At 40.3% G+C, this 18,481-nt stretch overlaps 2 protein-coding genes across 2 annotated transcripts in view; both read left to right on the forward strand.

Annotated features, from left to right (window-relative positions):
• The window catches only part of tex26 (testis expressed 26), a gene marked incomplete at both ends in the record, with an annotated part of 5,940 nt that extends 5,863 nt beyond the window's left edge, over nt 1-77 (forward strand). Inside the window, one exon of the mRNA XM_080731846.1 lies at nt 73-77. Within this exon, the coding sequence (XP_080587972.1) occupies nt 73-77 (5 nt within the window). The remainder of the gene's footprint in view (nt 1-72) is intronic.
• A 170-nt stretch (nt 78-247) lies between these two features.
• On the forward strand, nt 248-17,538 carry wdr95 (WD40 repeat domain 95; the record flags this gene model as incomplete). The annotated part of the gene is made up of 29 exons (XM_080731847.1): nt 248-315; nt 1,622-1,874; nt 3,183-3,236; nt 3,522-3,587; nt 4,031-4,261; nt 4,958-5,043; nt 5,164-5,256; nt 5,328-5,373; nt 5,473-5,519; nt 6,388-6,505; nt 6,647-6,716; nt 6,856-7,096; nt 7,574-7,679; nt 7,794-7,945; nt 8,211-8,313; nt 8,617-8,723; nt 8,812-8,891; nt 8,999-9,053; nt 9,138-9,183; nt 9,560-9,619; nt 13,925-14,087; nt 14,303-14,383; nt 14,466-14,524; nt 15,193-15,331; nt 15,465-15,501; nt 15,932-16,020; nt 16,231-16,391; nt 16,535-16,635; nt 17,349-17,538. The coding sequence occupies 29 exons, from the start codon at nt 248-250 to the stop codon at nt 17,536-17,538; spliced, it is 3,102 nt and encodes a 1,033-aa protein (XP_080587973.1).
• Nucleotides 17,539-18,481: the final 943 nt, after the last annotated feature.

Here is an 18,481-nt window from a genome sequence, read left to right on the forward strand (position 1 = left end):
TATGTTTTTCTTTCTTTTTTTCTTTCTTTTTTCATTGTGAAATACAAAATGTTGTCTCTCTTTGTTTTATAGATTGAGCTGTTGCACAGTGTCTCTTAGTTACCAGAGAGCCACCCTTCTTGGCCAGGTGTAACGTTAGTATCAGTGTCAGGTAGCCTAATATCACTCCTGACAGGTCAAGGTCTGAGGAGTTGCTCTTAGCTTCATCTCAACTGTGTAGATAGAGGTACACAGAAAATGTACAGAGATGTCATTGGGGGGAAAAATTCGCCCTTCCTCAGCCTCTGGAAAAATAGAAACTCTTCCTATTCCCAGGTATGCTGCTGCTTTACTTTACACCTTCCTAATGACTGTAGATGTGAAATTGCTTTCCATATTTGAAGTTGAATCTCCTCTTTTTTCTCCTTAATTTTTGAAGTGTATTTACGTAACTTTATACTGGTAACTTAAATCTTCTATAAAGGTGATGTCTAGCTGATTTAGTTTGAGATATTTGCATTTGTGTGTGTGTGTGTGTGTGTGTGTGTGTGTGTGTGTGTGTGTGTGTGTGTGTGTGTGTGTGTGTGTGTGTGTGTCTACCATATGTCTATCCACAAGAGAACATCCTTATCGCTCAGAGAATGTTTACTGTTGCCAAGGCAATGAAGAGTTGCCTTCAGTGGCAACTCAGAGTTGTTAGTTACTATGAAACATTGGAAGTGTAGTTATATTTAACTCATTACAATCATGTTCATTTACCGTAATAGATTTTCTGTCAAACAAAGAAAGGAGCGCACACACTGGTATTGTGAAAATACTGACCAGTTGTCTGTGCTATATTCCAGTAAATAGTGGTATACAAGACAAGTATACATGGCAGTAACATGCAAAAAATGTTGTTACATTGGGTTAATGATGTCAAATGAACTATATATCCTCACACAGATACCTGTAAATGAGCTATCATGGACTACTGGCAGTTAAAGGAGTAGTTCACCCCAAAATGACCTTTTTTCTATTGATTAGTCACGCCATGGAGACTAGAGTTCAATAATATTTTTAGTTTTTTGTCGCATTCCTAAGACAGAAATGTGATAACAATAAATTTACCCCCATTCGTTCCGGATGGGGACACATTTCGAAGCGGGTCCCCATCCGGAATCAATGGGGGTAAATTTACTCTAATCAAATCTTTGTCTTGGGAATGTGACAAAAACCCAAAAATATTCTTGAACTCTACTCTCCATGGCGTGACTAATCAATAGAAAAAAAGTCATTTTGGGGGTGAACTACTCCTTTAAGCAAAGTATTATGTGCTATTTGTCTACGTAAAAATACGGCTGTTTTACATCATAGACAACAATCTAAAAGCAACTATAATAATTAGGTAAAGATAAGTCCTGCACGCTTCAGATTCACAGAAGGTAGAAGGCCTCAACATGGACAACTTTCATCAAAGAAAATAATACCTGGGCACTATAATAAAATATACGGGATGAGGATGACGTACCCCTGCAAAACAATAAAAAGCGTGCAGTAGTCTCAGCTCCTGAAGTGATTTTCAACAATAAATTGTTCAATTTGAGCCCAGTGTAGACAGCATGTTTTGTCTAAATGAGTAAGAGACTTTCAAATTCCATAGCATCCTGTGTGAGCTGCAGAGCAAGGGTGAGAGGAGAGGAAGTGCTTCTGGGCCTGAGTGTTGGGGGGAGATAGTCAGCAATGAGTCCCTGGCAGCAAGCAGCTCTGCAGCTGGAAAACATCCACCTGAATGGTTGGAGCGAGAGTTGTTGAACCTGGACAGACATCGTCATTCTGTTACTCTTGGTGATAAAGCTCATAGTACAAGACGACACCACAGTGCTAATCCATCTCCCAGCCTCCGCAACCTTAAGGTACAGTCAGAAGGATCGAGACCTGCTCCTGTATGAAAGCACAAATGTCAATTCAATCCATTTAAATTTTAACTAACACATCTCCTTAGTGATCCTAGTCTAACTTTCAGCCATGTATCTCTTTGTATTATTGTGTATGTATTATGTAGCCCAGTAATGTGTAATGTTTATTGTGAATGTATTTGCCAAGTGTAACTTTTGTTTAATTGCTTGTTTTCACCTCAAGGTGTCACTAGAGTGTTACCTGTAATCTGGCCTGGTTAGAAATACAATTTCATTGACTGATTTACACTAAAATTGACACTCATCTCAAGCAGAGCCATAGTGAAATCAAGCAAAAAAATATTCAACTCACTCATTACCTGACTGGTGCACTGGAGTAGATAATGCATCCAGACAGCCCAGGCCATGTTTCATTTCAAATTAAAACAAAGCAATTACTGTGCCATCTCCTATATATAGGAGTCCTATATTGTAAGTACAAATGACAGCTTTTAAATGGACAGGAATGACACAGGAAGGAGGGTAGTACACATAATGTATGCTGAACTTTAGGCATTCAGTTTCAACTGTCAGTGTTAATCATTACCTCTCGGTTAAGAAGATTAGACATTTTCTGCAATGGATTAGGCACACAATACAATCATCATTGTTAATTTAAATCTGAGCATTAAAATGTACCTACAGTAAATGGACCGGTCCACAATGGTCAAGGCTTACAGTCAAATGAACACTGACGGTTTATTGAGATGGATTTGGAAGCTTGCCAATATTACCACTTTCAGGTTATTCATGATAACACACAAAACTGATTAAGCAATTATCCTAACAACGCGGGAGATATCAAGGGAAAACCATGACTCCAGTTGCATCCTTGAAGGATTAGGGCTGTTTATCCCTGTTATTTATTAGGGATAGATCAAAGCATCTCCATGGATGAAAAGGCTGTTGCTAGGAAACTATGTCAAGTTGAAGAGAGGCCATTAACAGATAGAGCATGGCATGTCATCTGCCCTTGTGTGCACTTCTCATGGACACTTTCATGGTGGTCCTTTCATCCCCACAGGCTCTGAAATCGGCCTATAATACTCAAAGGTAGCTTAGCCATGGTGTGCATAGTTTATGTGGAGGGTATTGTTGGAGTTCATTCTTAATCACCTCTCACTAACCTTGTGCTGTATTTTTAGCATTCAGAATGTATTAACTGGCTGGTAAGTGGACTTGCAATGGACTGTCAAACATTGAAGGAGCAACTTTGTCTATCAAGCTCTCTATTCTCATGTGTATTCATCCTCTCTCCCCATTAAGATCGACCAGAGGGTATCCCTTGACAACCTACAGAAAATGAAATTGGCATTTGAGGTACGCAATATACAGTTTCACATATTTGGCAATATGCTGTATGTATTTCATGGGCTGTGCAGCTGATTTATTGTGTTTCCCTTCATGGAGGAGTTTGAAATGGGTGGCTTGAGAACCCTTGATGAGATACATTTTGGACTAATAGTGAAGAGGTGTTTGGGGTTGCAAAACATGGTAAGAAGAACATTTTATTTCTGAATCCCTGCCTTTCTCTCTTTTTGTGTTCAAAAGTTCAGTCTGTATAATAATTCTCTTATTTAAAGTGTTCATTCTTGAATTTCACAGAGCAATGCACATATACAAGAGTTATTCATGAAGATTGATTATTCAAGCCAGGGAAGGATTGCATGGGTGAGGTGAAATTCATTATTATCTTCTATATGACATAGAGATTACTTTCATTTGGCAGTTTACAAATGACTTGTAATTGCATGCAGATTCTACAAGTGCTTTGAGAACCCAAAAGCGAAAATGAAGATGAAAGTGGGTTGCTTGAACTAATTACGTTTTAAGGCTGTTCTCAGGCCTGGTACCGACCAAGGTCAAGTTAAACAAGCTGATTCAAATCACTTTTATTTTAGTTTCAGTGCACAGGGATTTGTATCATCTTTTTCTTTCTTTATTCATCACTCCCAACTGTACTTATACTGTACCTGCTCGCAGCCAAGCTTTGGATTGCTTCTCTTTCATGGCCATTTTGTCTCATCTCATATTGTGTAGACCTTTTATATCCTCAAAACAATGGCTACATTATAATGCAGGAATTTTAATTGCTTCTTAATTTTATGGTGTAGGATGAGTTCTGCACATACATGCAGCTGGAGTACGCAGAAAAGGAAGAGTCTGTAATACGCAGTAAGCAGGTGGCATTATCTCTGCCAGCCACCATTAAGACCATGTGTCATGGAGATCCAATTGTAAAAATTCGCTCCACTCCTGATGGTACCATCATAACAGTACGAGAAGGCGGGACAGTCCGCTACTGGAACCCTGAACTTCAAGTAAAGAGGACCAAAAGCGTGTTTGTATGTTTCATCTTGTGTATATCTACATACTTTGGTGCACATGCATGCGTAATGCTTTGTTTTGTATTCATGATTGATGCTCTTGCTCTTCACATTGTGAAAAAATGGCAGGCTAGATAAATATTTACATTGTTTTGACTGAACGGCAGCAATAATGCACACATTATTTCTGTCTTTCAGTCAAAACAATGTTAATATTTCAACTTGACCTGTGTAATCCTTAATCCTTATCCTATTCATATAACTGCCATATAGAACATCTAATGCAGCTTTGAGTTTTACTTGCACTAGTAACATATGTGTATTGTGTACAGTTGAATTCAGTGTTAATGTTTAGTATGAATTTAGATGTGGTAAGTTGAAGGAGAAAATATTTTTCAAATAAAGTATATTTGACACAGATGGCACATATGCTATTCTTAATAACTAGTTATACACCTTTTTGTTTCATCTACTTTCTCGGTTTCCATAACAGATTTTGAACATGGACTTGTTGGTTTCTACTTTATTATTCATTCATAAGCCATCTAAAAGTAGCTGTTGGTTTACCTTATTTTAGATTGTTTTTTGTAAATTGTGCTTGCAGTTGTCGGTTTTCTGTGGGTTCGCCTTTTGTCCTGCAAAATGTCCTACAATATTGCACTTGGAGGATATGTTCCTTTGTCTGCAATGTAACTTTTTATTATTTTATTCCAGCCTGAAAGACCTCTAAACCGGAAGCCAAAGTGGGCAACTGATTTTATCCCTATGATGCAGTACAACAAGCTAATCATTGGAACAGGGTAATATGCAAAGAATTTCATAGCAAATTGGATCATGCAGACCACATTTAATCAATACATTCACCATGCTTATAGACAGCAGTGTATAAGTGGTTTATAACTATGATCCTCTCTTTGCAGAGAGAGAGAAATTCAACTTTATGAGCTTTCTTCTCTGGAGCCTTACTGCCAGATTAGTGCCCTGGACACGGTACCTCTGACATTAGACTACTGGTAAGTATTGCCCTGTACTGGTGGGTTAACATCATCCTCCATATAAATCTAATGCTATCCTCTTTCTACAGTTACACTGGCCCTGATGAATGTTGCATTCTCTATGGCGATGCCCAGGTACAATGTTCCATGCAGTCATTCAGCACACAGATCACAATTGATTACATCCATCTCATTTTATTATGCGAGAGGTTAATTTTTCTGTTTGTGATCCAGGGCTGCATAAATGTCATATTCATTTCCTGTGTTGGAGAGACACTGAGGTGATTTAGCCACTTTCACTTATTTTACTTGATGTATGAACTGTCACTATAGTTACACAATCTGAGTCATCATGACCTAAAACTGATTTCACAGCAACAGTCACAAATTAGGACTGTTATTATTATGGGGCATCATAAGTGTGTTAAAGGTTAACAATATCCACTGTCCATTTGTTACAAACATGTAAAAAACATTGGAAGGTACGGCATAGATCATTATGAGAGGAATTACAATAAAGCACAACTATTAAACAAAGGGCAACTGCATGCAGCAATGGCTGTGGGTTTTAAGCTTAACAGCCTTACTTGGGAAGCCTTTTTGTGTTTGTTTTTGCTACTTTCTGATAGTGCCTAATGCCTATAAGGCCTAAGTAATCTTTTGCATCAGGTGGCTTCCAATCTTATTCATTGTATGAGGGCCTGTTTGGAAGCTCTACTCTCCCCACTCTCTCTCCCCAATGAAATTCTGCTCAAATAAATATGGGTTTAGATTCTGACTTGCTTTATATTGACAACAGAAGCTTATGGTCAATATGAATCCTAGTTTCCTTAGACTTTTCATGATGGACAGGTGGTTCATTTTATGCAGAGCAGCATAACCAAAGACAACTCCAATTTCGCACTCACTGCAGCATAACCACAGTGAAGCCTTTTGGACGAGATATTGACCAATGCATCATGTCCTTGTCTCACTGCTCATGCGAAAAAAGGAAGAAAAAAAATAGTCGTCATTCAGTGATTTCCCCATGAGCAATTTATTATTTATCATGTTTTTGCTTCCACATGTGCAATGTACAATAGTGGTTGATACAGACTCCAGCATTCCTCTTGCATGTATGATAATATATTCCAACACATTTATTTGTAGAATATGGAAGAAATTACCAAAGACTGAAAATGTGCCCAACATAGCAATAGACAACGCAGTGCTTTCTCCAAATGTGAGTTTTACCCGATGGAAGGTCCATGAAGACTGGGTGACGAAGGTGAGGTTTAACCTTTCCAAGCAATCCAACTATCTGTTTCCTCAATACTGGCAGTAACCTTAAAATGAGCCTGAACATATGCAACAAATAATGGTCATTCTGAAAAGGAAATGTAATGTTTCTGCTCTAATTTGATTTTAGGTGAAGTATTTCCAAAACATTCGTGCCATTATTTCCACCTCAAACCACGAAGCAACTGCTCTTGTCATAGGTAATTATTGTCCTTCTCATTCTTTTAGCCTTGGTTTGGGTTTTTATCATTTGAGTTATATGTTCATGATCCAAATGCTTTCTATAAGAACCCAAAATGAAAATGAAAAAAAAAAAAAAAAAAAAAAAATCCTTGCCAGGTAGTGTCCTGCCTTCAACTAACATTGAGAGGCAAATGAAAGAGATCAAAGACGTCTACCATGATGGCAAGTCCAAGAAGGTCCAATCGAGCTGGACTCCGCAACCGCGGGCATCATGTGACCAGACAGTCTTCCCCATCTACAAAGGTGTGAAGACGTTTGACCTTTGCAAGAAACACAACTTGTTGGTGACCGGAGGCATGGACAGACTCATACGCTTGTGGAACCCTTATGTTCCTGGGTGAGACATTCTTATACTGTATAGACAGTCTTCTTAGGCCTACAGTAGTTTAAATCATTGGTTCTCAACCTTTTCAGCGACCCCCCAAATAATCATATTTTAACTGGGGACCCTGACAGCACTAAGAGTTGAGGCATTACATTTTATATAACACGGTCCTATTGTGAAAATAGCAGCACAATTTCTGCCTCTAATGTTTGACAATTTGGCCAATGTTTAATCTGTCATTTTAGAGGAATTAAAAAGTCCTTAAATTGTCACTCTAGAAATGTGCATGTATCCTCTTTACACTTAAACTTTATCTTGGTATGTTTTCTGTTGAGTGAGAAAACAGTGTTTCACATTTAGTTAATCATCTGGGGACCCCCCAAAATAATTTGGGGACCCCCCTGGGAGTCCTGACCCACAGGTTGAGAACCACTGGTTTAAATATTGGGAAGTCTTATTTCCCATTGTTTTGTTTTTTTTCTTCAACAGGAAACCGACTGGCTTCTTGGAGGGCCACTCTGCCCCCATATTCTACCTCCGTATTTCCTCAGAGGACAATCAGATCTTCTCTATCTCCATGGACAACACTGTTAAAGTGGGTCAGATTCTATCACTCATCGCTCATTAATTGCATCCTGTCCTAGTCAATATGGTATGAAATACATTCTTATGCAGTAATTTGAAGCCATTTTGTTGAATCTCCTTTCAGATCTGGCATATTCAAGATCAGTGTTGCTTGTTTACAGCACACCCGAAAGCCAGCCTGATTCGCGGTGACATATCTGCATGCCTCTATGCTCGCTCAATGAAAGCCATTTACATTGCAGCAGAATCAATGGCTTTGCTCTCTCTTAAAACACGGTTGGGTTTTTATTATTACCGTATTTTAATCTAAATATAGCTCATGTAAATTTCAAATTCTGTAGATAATTTTGAGATATTAAGGCTATGTTATCATAAAGACCAAGCCTTTGAAATGTTTCTTGAAAAGCAAGAGAATGCACTGTAATTAATCAAAACATATACTATAATAGGCTATGATATAAAAACAATTAAACATTCATAGAAATTACATTATGTTAAAGTGGATCCTTTTATCAACTGTATGTTATCTTTTCAATTCAAGGCCACAGGCACATGGCCATCTGATTGTTTCACACAATGAGCCCGTCATGTGTTGTGGCTTCAGCAAAGCCTTTCGTCAAGTCATCAGTTGCTCCGAGGGATCTGTGAGTTAAACAAATTTATCACGCCAACGCCAGATATATTTTTAAAACATTTATACCCTTTATTCTGGGGCGAACATTCTGTGGCCTTGTGAACTTGAAGATAAGCTAGTAGAGAAAAAGAGCTTTGTGTAAATGGAAAAAAGTGGGGACCAATTATAGACCTAGTGGGTCCCCAGTCGACGATATAGGCTTTTAATCTACGTTAAAATAATACCTAAGATGGATAACTCAGCTACATTTAGTCTGCAACAGTAATATTATTGCGCACTACTACGGTATATTCTAATCAGTGTTTGGCCTTAGGTGGTAAAGGTCTGGGATTTCAATACCGGGCATCAGGTTTTCGAGTTTGGTGGTGCACACGGCCGGTCTGCCATTACATGCATGACGTTTGACTCCAAAGGAACAAGGTATTGTACTTGTAGGTTATTAACTCTATATGAATTCTATTTAGCTGCTACTGTACATTATGATGGTGTCTCCACTTTTTTTCCACAGACTTTTCACTGGAGGAAGAGATGGCTGTCTGAAAGTCTGGAACTTCAACAATGGACAGTGCCTAAAGATACTAAAGAAAGGCAGGTATTTTTCATGTCTTTGTCCCAATACAGAGAGTGATGGGAAATACGGTATATTCCCCAATTCTATGCATTATAACTTTCTAATAACTTTCTATTCCTTGTAGATGGTAAATGTCATGAGGTGTGTGACTGCGTCTATCTTACAGTCCACAGGAATGCGTAAGTAACAATGTGGTATCTGTCAGTTACTGACTCATTAGAAACTGTCACTCATATTAATTGTGATCACGTTGTCTTTTGAAGCTTTGTGATATCTGTTGGCTGGGATCAGACGATTGACATTTACACTGTGAGTACAAAATGAAAGACAAAGATCTGTGGACCATGCAGATAATATTTTACTGTACTGTACTGTGCTGTGCTCTGTACTGTGCTCTGCACTGTAAGAGCACTTTCAGTTCTATTTCACATATTTTTCAATTCGACTGGCTCCCACTCTCCATCCATTTTCATTAGCAGTTGGAACATCTCTCTCCAGATCACAGCGTCATGCATAATGTACCCTTAAACCAAAATGTTTAAGTTGTGTAATCAAGCAGTGGAAACTCTTATTCTGTGAAGTTTGCAAGAGCTTCTGTTTAATATCAGGTTTGAAATCATATTTATACAAGGAAACAAGGATGTCTATTGTCTATGGTTTGTTGACTGTGCTCTAACTTTGTTAGGACACACCGGAGGTACCCCATCATGTCCAGAGGCCGCAGCCGGCATGGCAAGATGATCAGGTAGTAACTGAGTGCCAAACAGTTTACAGAAAGGAATTTCATGACTAACAATGGGAAGTGATTTTAGTTTTATTTCCCTCCCAACTCGTCTTTTGAAGTGTGATGTATTCAATCATTATCTCTGCACCTTCTCAAATACTGTACCTGTATGCCTGTGGTGAGAATGCCACGGAGAATCATCTATCTATAAATGCGAGAAGTCTCTGCGTGTGTGTGTGTGTGTTTGTAATCCGCGTATCTCGAGAACCGTTCGTCCCACCGGCTTCAGATTCGGCACGCGCGTTCCCCGCCGCGGCACGGAGTGCAGTGCCGGGTCTCGACCCGACCCGACGCGCGGTTTTCCCAAACCGGCGCGAAACGTTCGGAATCTCCTTATGCGGGGTTGATTGTTGACATCAGGCTGTTTCTGAGGAAATCGGCGAAAGCTCTGACTCATTGTGACATCACTTCATAAAAGGCTCTGACATCACGTACGCCACATGAGTCAACAAAAAATCTCTGTGAGTGTGTATGTATGTAGGTAATCCACGTATCTCGAGAACCGTTCGTCCCACGGGCACGCGCGTTCTCCATATGGGCATAAAATGAATGCCCCCATATGAGAACCGTTCGTCCCACGGGCACGCGCGTTCCGTCCCACGGGCACGCGCGTTCTCCATATATGGGCATAAAATGAATGCCCCCATATATGGGCATAAAATGGATAAAGGGACACAGACAGACAGATTCAGAGATCTCCATATATGGGCGTGAAATGGACGCAAATAGACAGATATCTCCATATATGGGCATATATGGGCAGACGTACGCCACATGAGTCAACAAAAAATCTCTGTGAGTGTGTATGTATGTAGGTAATCCGCGTATCTCGAGAACCGTTCGTCCCACGGGCACGCGCGTTCTCCATATATGGGCATAAAATGAATGCCCCCATATGAGAACCGTTCGTCCCACGGGCACGCGCGTTCTCCATATATGGGCATAAAATGAATGCCCCCATATATGGGCATAAAATGGATAAAGGGACACAGACAGACAGATTCAGAGATCTCATACGGCATAAAGGGACACAGACAGACACACAGACAGACGGATACAGAGATCTCCATAAATGGGCATAAAATGGACGCAAATGGCATATATGGGCATAAAATTTACGCAGAATCACAAAGATCTCCATATACGGGCATAAAGGGACACAGACAGACAGATTCAGAGATCTCCATATATGGGCGTGAAATGGACGCAAATAGACAGATGGGCATAAAATGGATAAAGGGACACAGACAGACAGATTCAGAGATCTCCATATATGGGCGTGAAATGGACGCAAATAGACAGATATCTCCATATATGGGCATATATGGGCAGACGTACGCCACATGAGTCAACAAAAAATCTCTGTGAGTGTGTGTGTATGTATGTAGGTAATCCGCGTATCTCGAGAACCGTTCGTCCCACGGGCACGCGCGTTCTCCATATATGGGCATAAAATGAATGCCCCCATATGAGAACCGTTCGTCCCACGGGCACGCGCGTTCTCCATATATGGGCATAAAATGAATGCCCCCATATATGGGCATAAAATGGATAAAGGGACACAGACAGACAGATTCAGAGATCTCATACGGCATAAAGGGACACAGACAGACACACAGACAGACGGATACAGAGATCTCCATAAATGGGCATAAAATGGACGCAAATGGCATATATGGGCATAAAATTTACGCAGAATCACAAAGATCTCCATATACGGGCATAAAGGGACACAGACAGACAGATTCAGAGATCTCCATATATGGGCGTGAAATGGACGCAAATAGACAGATATCTCCATATATGGGCATATATGGGCATAAAATGGACCCAGAACTATATCTGCAGTGATCTCCATATATGGACATAAAATGGACGCTGACAGACAGACAGATAACAGATATCTCCATATATGGGCATAAATGGACACAGGCAAACAGATGGTCAAAACGGGTCCTATGACAACAGGTATAATGGGGTTTGCATTAAAGGGCGGGGCATTCATTCCCTATTTACGTTGTTCCGAGTTGGCCAGGTCGCCGACTAGACGCTGGGCCGCCCGAAGGGCGGCCCAGCTTCTAGTTATAGCAATGGAAATATTTTTTGACTGTGTGGTCAAAGAACAAACACATTAAGTAATTTACTGTTTGAAGTTGAGAATATCTATCTATCTGGAGTTTACAAATATTCTCTCTGAATAGGTACTGCGAGCTACCTCTGATGTGTAGTATCTCCATCGTGATACCTGCATCCCTGTCACTGTTTTAAAATAGGTCACTGGGTAAAAACTGGGTAAAAACACTGTTTCAATTAGAAAATTACTTATTTGGTTTTCTTGGTTATGCTATTCAGCTGAAGCCGTCACTCACAAAAGAGACCCACGTTATAGACCATACAAATGAAAGCTGATTCCTTCTCGTTCTTTGATCTACCATAGGAAGGGCCACACCACTGCTTGAATTGGTCCATCTCATTATGTTGACAGATAAGCCCACCTCTAAGTAGCCCTTCAAGAGAGCAGAAAATTACATTACATTGGACTAGAAGGAAAGGTGGTCACTTCTGATTAGTAGCAGTACCACTTCTTTAATTTGTTTCTCACTAATGGCATTCAGAAAGATTCCCTGCCTATGTGTACCGAGAATCTTAGGAATTCGTTTGGAGCTCTAGATTGACAGCCTGTTATTGCATTTCACAAGGTTTTAGCTTTGCTCCCAGTCAGCTGTACGGCACTGTAGCTGCAGAATAAAGCGCAAACTGTTTACTGATAGATTTCTGTAACCTTTGCAAAGATATCACCATCTTTGCCTGCTCTGTTTTCCTGTTGAGAATGGGTTCTTTCAGTCGAGGAACATGTCTGAATAAACATCTTCACAGCTGAGTTAAAGTGAGACATCAAAGTAATTGTGCTCATTTGATTAATTGCTACTGTAATAATTGTGATGCATTCACAATCATCAACAAAATGTAATAGTGTCAGTAGAATATTTTGTTTGTTTGTTTGTTTATTTATTTATGCATTCGTACATTTAGCTAGCTTGCTCATAGCTTCAATAACAAGTCGATCAAAATCTCTGATGGTCTTTGCTGAAACCCCCATCATCAGCTACAGTAGATATGGGGTAATGGGGTTAGGGGTCACATGAATTGTATATAAAACTAAAGATTCTGCTAATTGAGAGACCAATTGATCTGTTACTTCCCCTTTCTTCTATGGGTGAAAAATGTTAATGTCAGATAAGGTTTTGTCTATTTGATGATTTTTAATGATCAAATTTCATTATTGCGACCGTAGGTCGCATTTACTATCAAACCCTGCACAAAGTGTAAGTCAGTCTGTCTGTCACACCTCACACGTCACACTCTTGCCCTGCTCATATCTCCGCAACCGTTGCCCCGATCCATGCCAAATTTTGCACACACACTCCTTACCTGCCAAACTACAACCTCCAAGGACCCCCGGAGCTCCAGGGACCCCCAGGTCCCTGGGGGACCCCCAGATGTAAAAAATGACCAAATGTGCTAAACTGACCAAATGACCACCCCAACGGGGCTGCTCACGGGGAATTCCCGGGGACCACCGACTCCTGGTGCTCCAGAACGGATGCAAAAGTGGTGGCGCCCCCAGTGGAGGACCCCCTACACTGCAGCTCACATAAAATGCCGTAACTCCGGCTGGGAGCGACCGGGACAGCCGGGGCCGGTACCTATTTGTCCGCCTTGCCGGCGCAGAGACCCCACCCCTCATTTCTCACATGGCCCTCTTCTAGCGCCACCATGAGGCCGATTCTTGCAAAACACATTTTTGGACACTGCTCCTACAATTTTTGCCCTAAAATCACGCAAATCGGTACACAGTATGTCTACACTCATGTCATCAACATGGATCAGGAACATTTTGGCAAAACACATTTTTGCCCTATTTGTGGAGATAAGTGACCTACGGTCGCTTATCTCCCGATTAGGGAGTCTTACTGGTTATTTAGGCTACAACAAGACTAAACACAGGTTGGCACAATATGTACATACATTCACTTGCCAGGGTAGAAATTGTGATTTTAGGTCTAGAGTTCCCCCCATCCAGTCACTGTTGACTGTTGGATATGGGGATCATGAAAAGACTCTAAAAGCAAAGACTGCATGTCTACCTGAACATTATCATTATGATTGTGAGTCTTGGTGAGCCAAGAGCACTACCAAATGATTGTGTTAGATAACCTTTAATTCTCCAGCTACTCAGAACTATCAATCACTGTATGTTTCCAGAGAAAAGGCCATAAGGACGACATCCTGTGCATAGCTCAATGCCCTCCATCTCTTCTAGCCACCAGCAGCTATGATGGCGAGATCATCGTTTGGAATGTGATATCTGGACATATACAGTGTCGATTTATGAGCCCCATTCCACCTGAATACCAACATATTCAAGGTGATTGCACATTTCAACACATACATACTGTACATATACAGAAAAGTATGGTGAAACTAATGGTTTAATTCACAGCACATCTCCACAACCGGTAATAATAAGCTGCTCTATCAAAATTCACGATGTGTTGCAAATGTGTTGTTTTGTTGAGTAACAAAGAATACTTTAGGGTTAAAGGAACAATAGTTCCTATGATGTTTGCCTCTGATATTCAGGACTCAATACAAGTGTTCCGAGCATCATCTTCCTGAAGAATCTTACATCACACACAGGCCTCCTGTCTTCTGGAATCAACGGTCAGGGCTAATAACTTAAGCATCAATTACCGCATGCAGTCCTTGTGATAGAGTGATAACTATGACTTTTCTTTTGTTAAAGGTTACATCAATTTCTGGAATGTGCTCAGTGGAGGAAAATTTGTGAGCAGTTTTGAAGCAGTAAGATATCTCACTGCATCTAGCCATTTGAAGGGATTGATCACTTTTTTACATTCATTACAGTGGGTCAAACGATAGTGAGAGAGTGCAGATTTCATTGTTCTCCTCTCCTAATTTATTTCCGGTGCTGGCTGGGTAACAATTAGCCTCCTTGCAGACACACACTGAGATAACATACAGTATATCTTCAAAGTTCAATGGGTAATGACTGCAGCTTATACTCTACAGGTTAGGTCTTTGATTCCTGCTGGGGCTTCAAATGCTAATGAAGTAAAATGGTACGGTAAAAAAAGAGCTTTAGATAACCGCACCAAATGGCCTCCTGCTACTTGAGGTTAAATATTTCCCCTGAGTCCTGTTACATAACATTATACAGAAGACATTTCTTCATGGCAACATAGTAATTGACTGCCCCTTCCTCCAGAGGGAGAGCTTAGCTTAGCTGGTGTTCACATCAAGATGAAGGGGGGTGGGAGCCTATGACCCAGAAAACCCCAATTCATTCAAATATGTTAGAAAGTAAGCTTGTATTGTTGATATTTCCAAATTAATGTAACCTCACCTTTGTTTAATTCCTTCTTATTTTTATTTTATTTGAGATATATTTTATACCTTTATAGAACATAGCCTGCAAGGTTAAACCTTTTTTTTTGTTCTTTTTTTTCCAGTCTAGATTCCAACAACAGATAACAAAACTGGCAACGACAAAGGCCAACACATTACTATATGCGGCTGACCATGTTGGGTATATCTATATTTATGACATGGTGGCATTTGTTCTTGGTACAGAACTACAGCCACAAAGAGGTAGGTTCCACATTCTCTTCCCATTACCAGTGTTTTGATAAGATATGAACCAAAAGCAAGCTCTTCTTTGACAGTCATAGTTCACTGTTCCACAACAATAAAACACATCTTTATTTTTTCAATAATTCTGCAGAAAACTATTGGCGTGCCCACACCAGCAGAATCACTGGGTATGTAGTAAAGAGCAGTAAAATGTCATAGGCAAAACCAACGTCCATCATATATTTAAACATTCATTGAAGTCAAATGTTTGGTTGCACTGTGTAAGCATAAATTATTATTTCACCATGCAGGGAGCAGTAGGCTCCAAACTTCTGATGGGTACATATACTGAATAGAACCAAATCCGTCTGAGGCTGAGATGGTAGTAGCAGGGAACAGTGTCACTTGCAGCTGCAAGGGCAGTAGCCAAATAAAACACATTACAGTACAGGATGTGTAGGATGATCTGAAATAGAGGGTCAAATCAGTACAGGTGAGGTGCTGACTGAGGTGCATCTGCCAGTGAGTCAGGGAGCCCTACACTGTGTGTGAGTTAAGGTGTCTTGATATAAATGGCTTTTCCCATTCCATCATATGTCTTTTCTTATTTTGGTGCAGTCTGCAGATTGTTGACAATGATGAAGTGGTGCTCACCTCATCCACTGACTGCACTGTACGCCTCTGGAGTGCCTCTGGAGAGTTCATAGGTGTGTAAACATTTTCTGTTTCATTACTTCTGCTGTTAACATTATTAATAGACCATATTCACATGGCCATTTTGCTCCAACTTCATACACAGGGGATGGCAAACCATTCTCCTTCAGGGTGAATATGGGCACTGGCCAATGCAAATAAGATTAATCTTAAGAATAGAATCTGGGTACGCTCACATGCTCTCCTCCCGTTTCCATCCACAGGCACATTTGGACAATCTGAGGACTGGAGCGTCCATGTCTGTTCTTCCTGGAAGCATCCCGCTGTTCCATATGAGATTTTGATTGATCCTCTCAGTATGCCAGTTCATGAAGTTCTGGATGGAGAAACAGGTTATTCTGAGGCTGAACAAGAGGAACTAAAGGTGGGTGTGCATGACGTGTTGATTTTCAAGTCGTTTTTTGTTGTTTCCTTACAAACGGTTGTTATTGTGCAGGAAATATTTCCCTCTCCCTGCTTTGCATGTTAAACTTGACTTGGGTTGTTCCTCCCTTGGCATAATTACAGTCAGACTCACATAGCAAGCTCAGATTTCAACCATCATCCATCACTGATACTGACATTGAGGAAGAGATTAAACATGTGTTTTACCCAGAACATGGAAAACGGTGAGTAAACCACTTAAGTCCTTCTTACGGTATTGTGCGGGGACTAGTTGATCTACAAACTCACCTGTCATAAGCCATAGTGAGCTTGTAGAGCTGCTATTTTTGAGGGGTGGGGATTTAGAAAAATGGAGGATTGAATGGATTTAACCTAAAATGACATGCCCAAAATAGGGATGCCGGGTTGAAAGCTATTACAACTGTACAGCAGGGGTCTTCAACGTTTTCAGGCCAAGGACCCCTTAAGTGAGAGAGAGATGAAGCAGGGACCCCCACCACCTGTTCATAGATTCCATATCGTTTCATTGTTTGACAGCACAATCCTCAGTGTATTTTGGATTCATGTAAATTTGTGCCACTTGAACCGTCAATACTTAATAAACTTGACCTTTCACTCTGTACTTGGTCTGCTCTTTATCCCCTCTACACCAAACCTCTTTGCCGAAAATAGATGATCTACAAGCTCACAACGCCTCGCAGAGAGCTTGTAGATCTGCTATTTTTGGCTAAAGTTCTCAGAATATGGATGTTAGGGTTCAAGTGGTTAATATAAAAAAGGAGAAAAAAGATTCTATCACAAAATGATTTGGAGGACCCCCTGTAGTAACTCTGAGGACCCCCTAGGGGTCCCGAACCCACTGTTGAAGACCGCTGCTGTACAGTATGTCATGCACCAGACTGGCTAAAAAAAGAATATGGCCTCTTTTGCATTTCAGACTACGTCACGAAATATTCAAGCACAGCAACAAGACACCAAATCATGGCGGTCCAAAGGCTTATCACAGTCTGAAATACTTTGATATTGTTGATGCACCAACTACCTGTACAAGACCCAATCTCTCGCTGGCTGGGATCGATCCCTTCATATCCGGTGTTGTACAACTAGAATCTGATGAATACAATTAAGCACTGACATCTGGTATTGTGTATTGTACCTTATTGTATGTACCTTAGTTCGCAGCTGGTTCGAAGGCAACAGAGTTCTTCTGGCCCCAGACAACATGATCTAAAATGCTTTCAGGAATGCAGCCAAAACCATGATTGCCAAACCCATAAATGATTTTGGCTGCTCCTGTTGCAATTTGAGGGATGCAACTGTTCATGTTTGTCAGTTGGCAGAAAACATGGCACAAATAGAGAGGTTGATTTACTGAAATATTGTTTCATTCTAAATATTGCAGTTGTAAAATACAGGAAGTCGTTCTTTATAACAATATAATACTATTTTGTTAAATAATATCACCAATTAAAACAAGATAGCCTTTCATGATACAGTAGCAAGTATGAGCTGAATTCTGGAAATGTGCAATTAAAAACTTGTTATTCCTGTGTTGAAAACCATGAGTGGATGATTATTAGTTTACGCAATTAATTCATTTATGCATTCATTTTTACATGCTAATATTTTCGTGCATTGTGTGTTCTAGTGTTTTTCTTTTATTTATGGTTCACTGTAAAAATCCTTAGTGTTAATTTAACAAATTGTACAAATCATCCTTAAGAGGCGGTGCCATAGTTTTGTACTTTTTCTGGTTTTCATGTATCTAGGAGGTTGACAGTACTTCATTAGACCCCCTGGGGTGGTTGTTATGAGCAATTATGTATTCCCTTTGTATTTGGGTTTTCTTCCTGGAGGCTGACACCTTGTGGGTCAAAAGTGCCGATCCAAAAACACAGATAATGACATCATATAATCATCCCCTCCCCCTTTACCATTCACCCAACACTGTGGGAGTGGCTAACTTCAGCTGGGTCACCACCCACCATGATAACCACCAGGCATACCTAATAAACTGGTGGGTGTGGCCAACATAAAAACACAAGTTTAACTCTTTCTGTACACTTTTTT

Source organism: Nannobrachium achirus (assembly GCF_963921795.1).
Source record: "Nannobrachium achirus genome assembly, chromosome: 8".
Lineage (NCBI taxonomy): Eukaryota > Metazoa > Chordata > Actinopteri > Myctophiformes > Myctophidae > Nannobrachium > Nannobrachium achirus.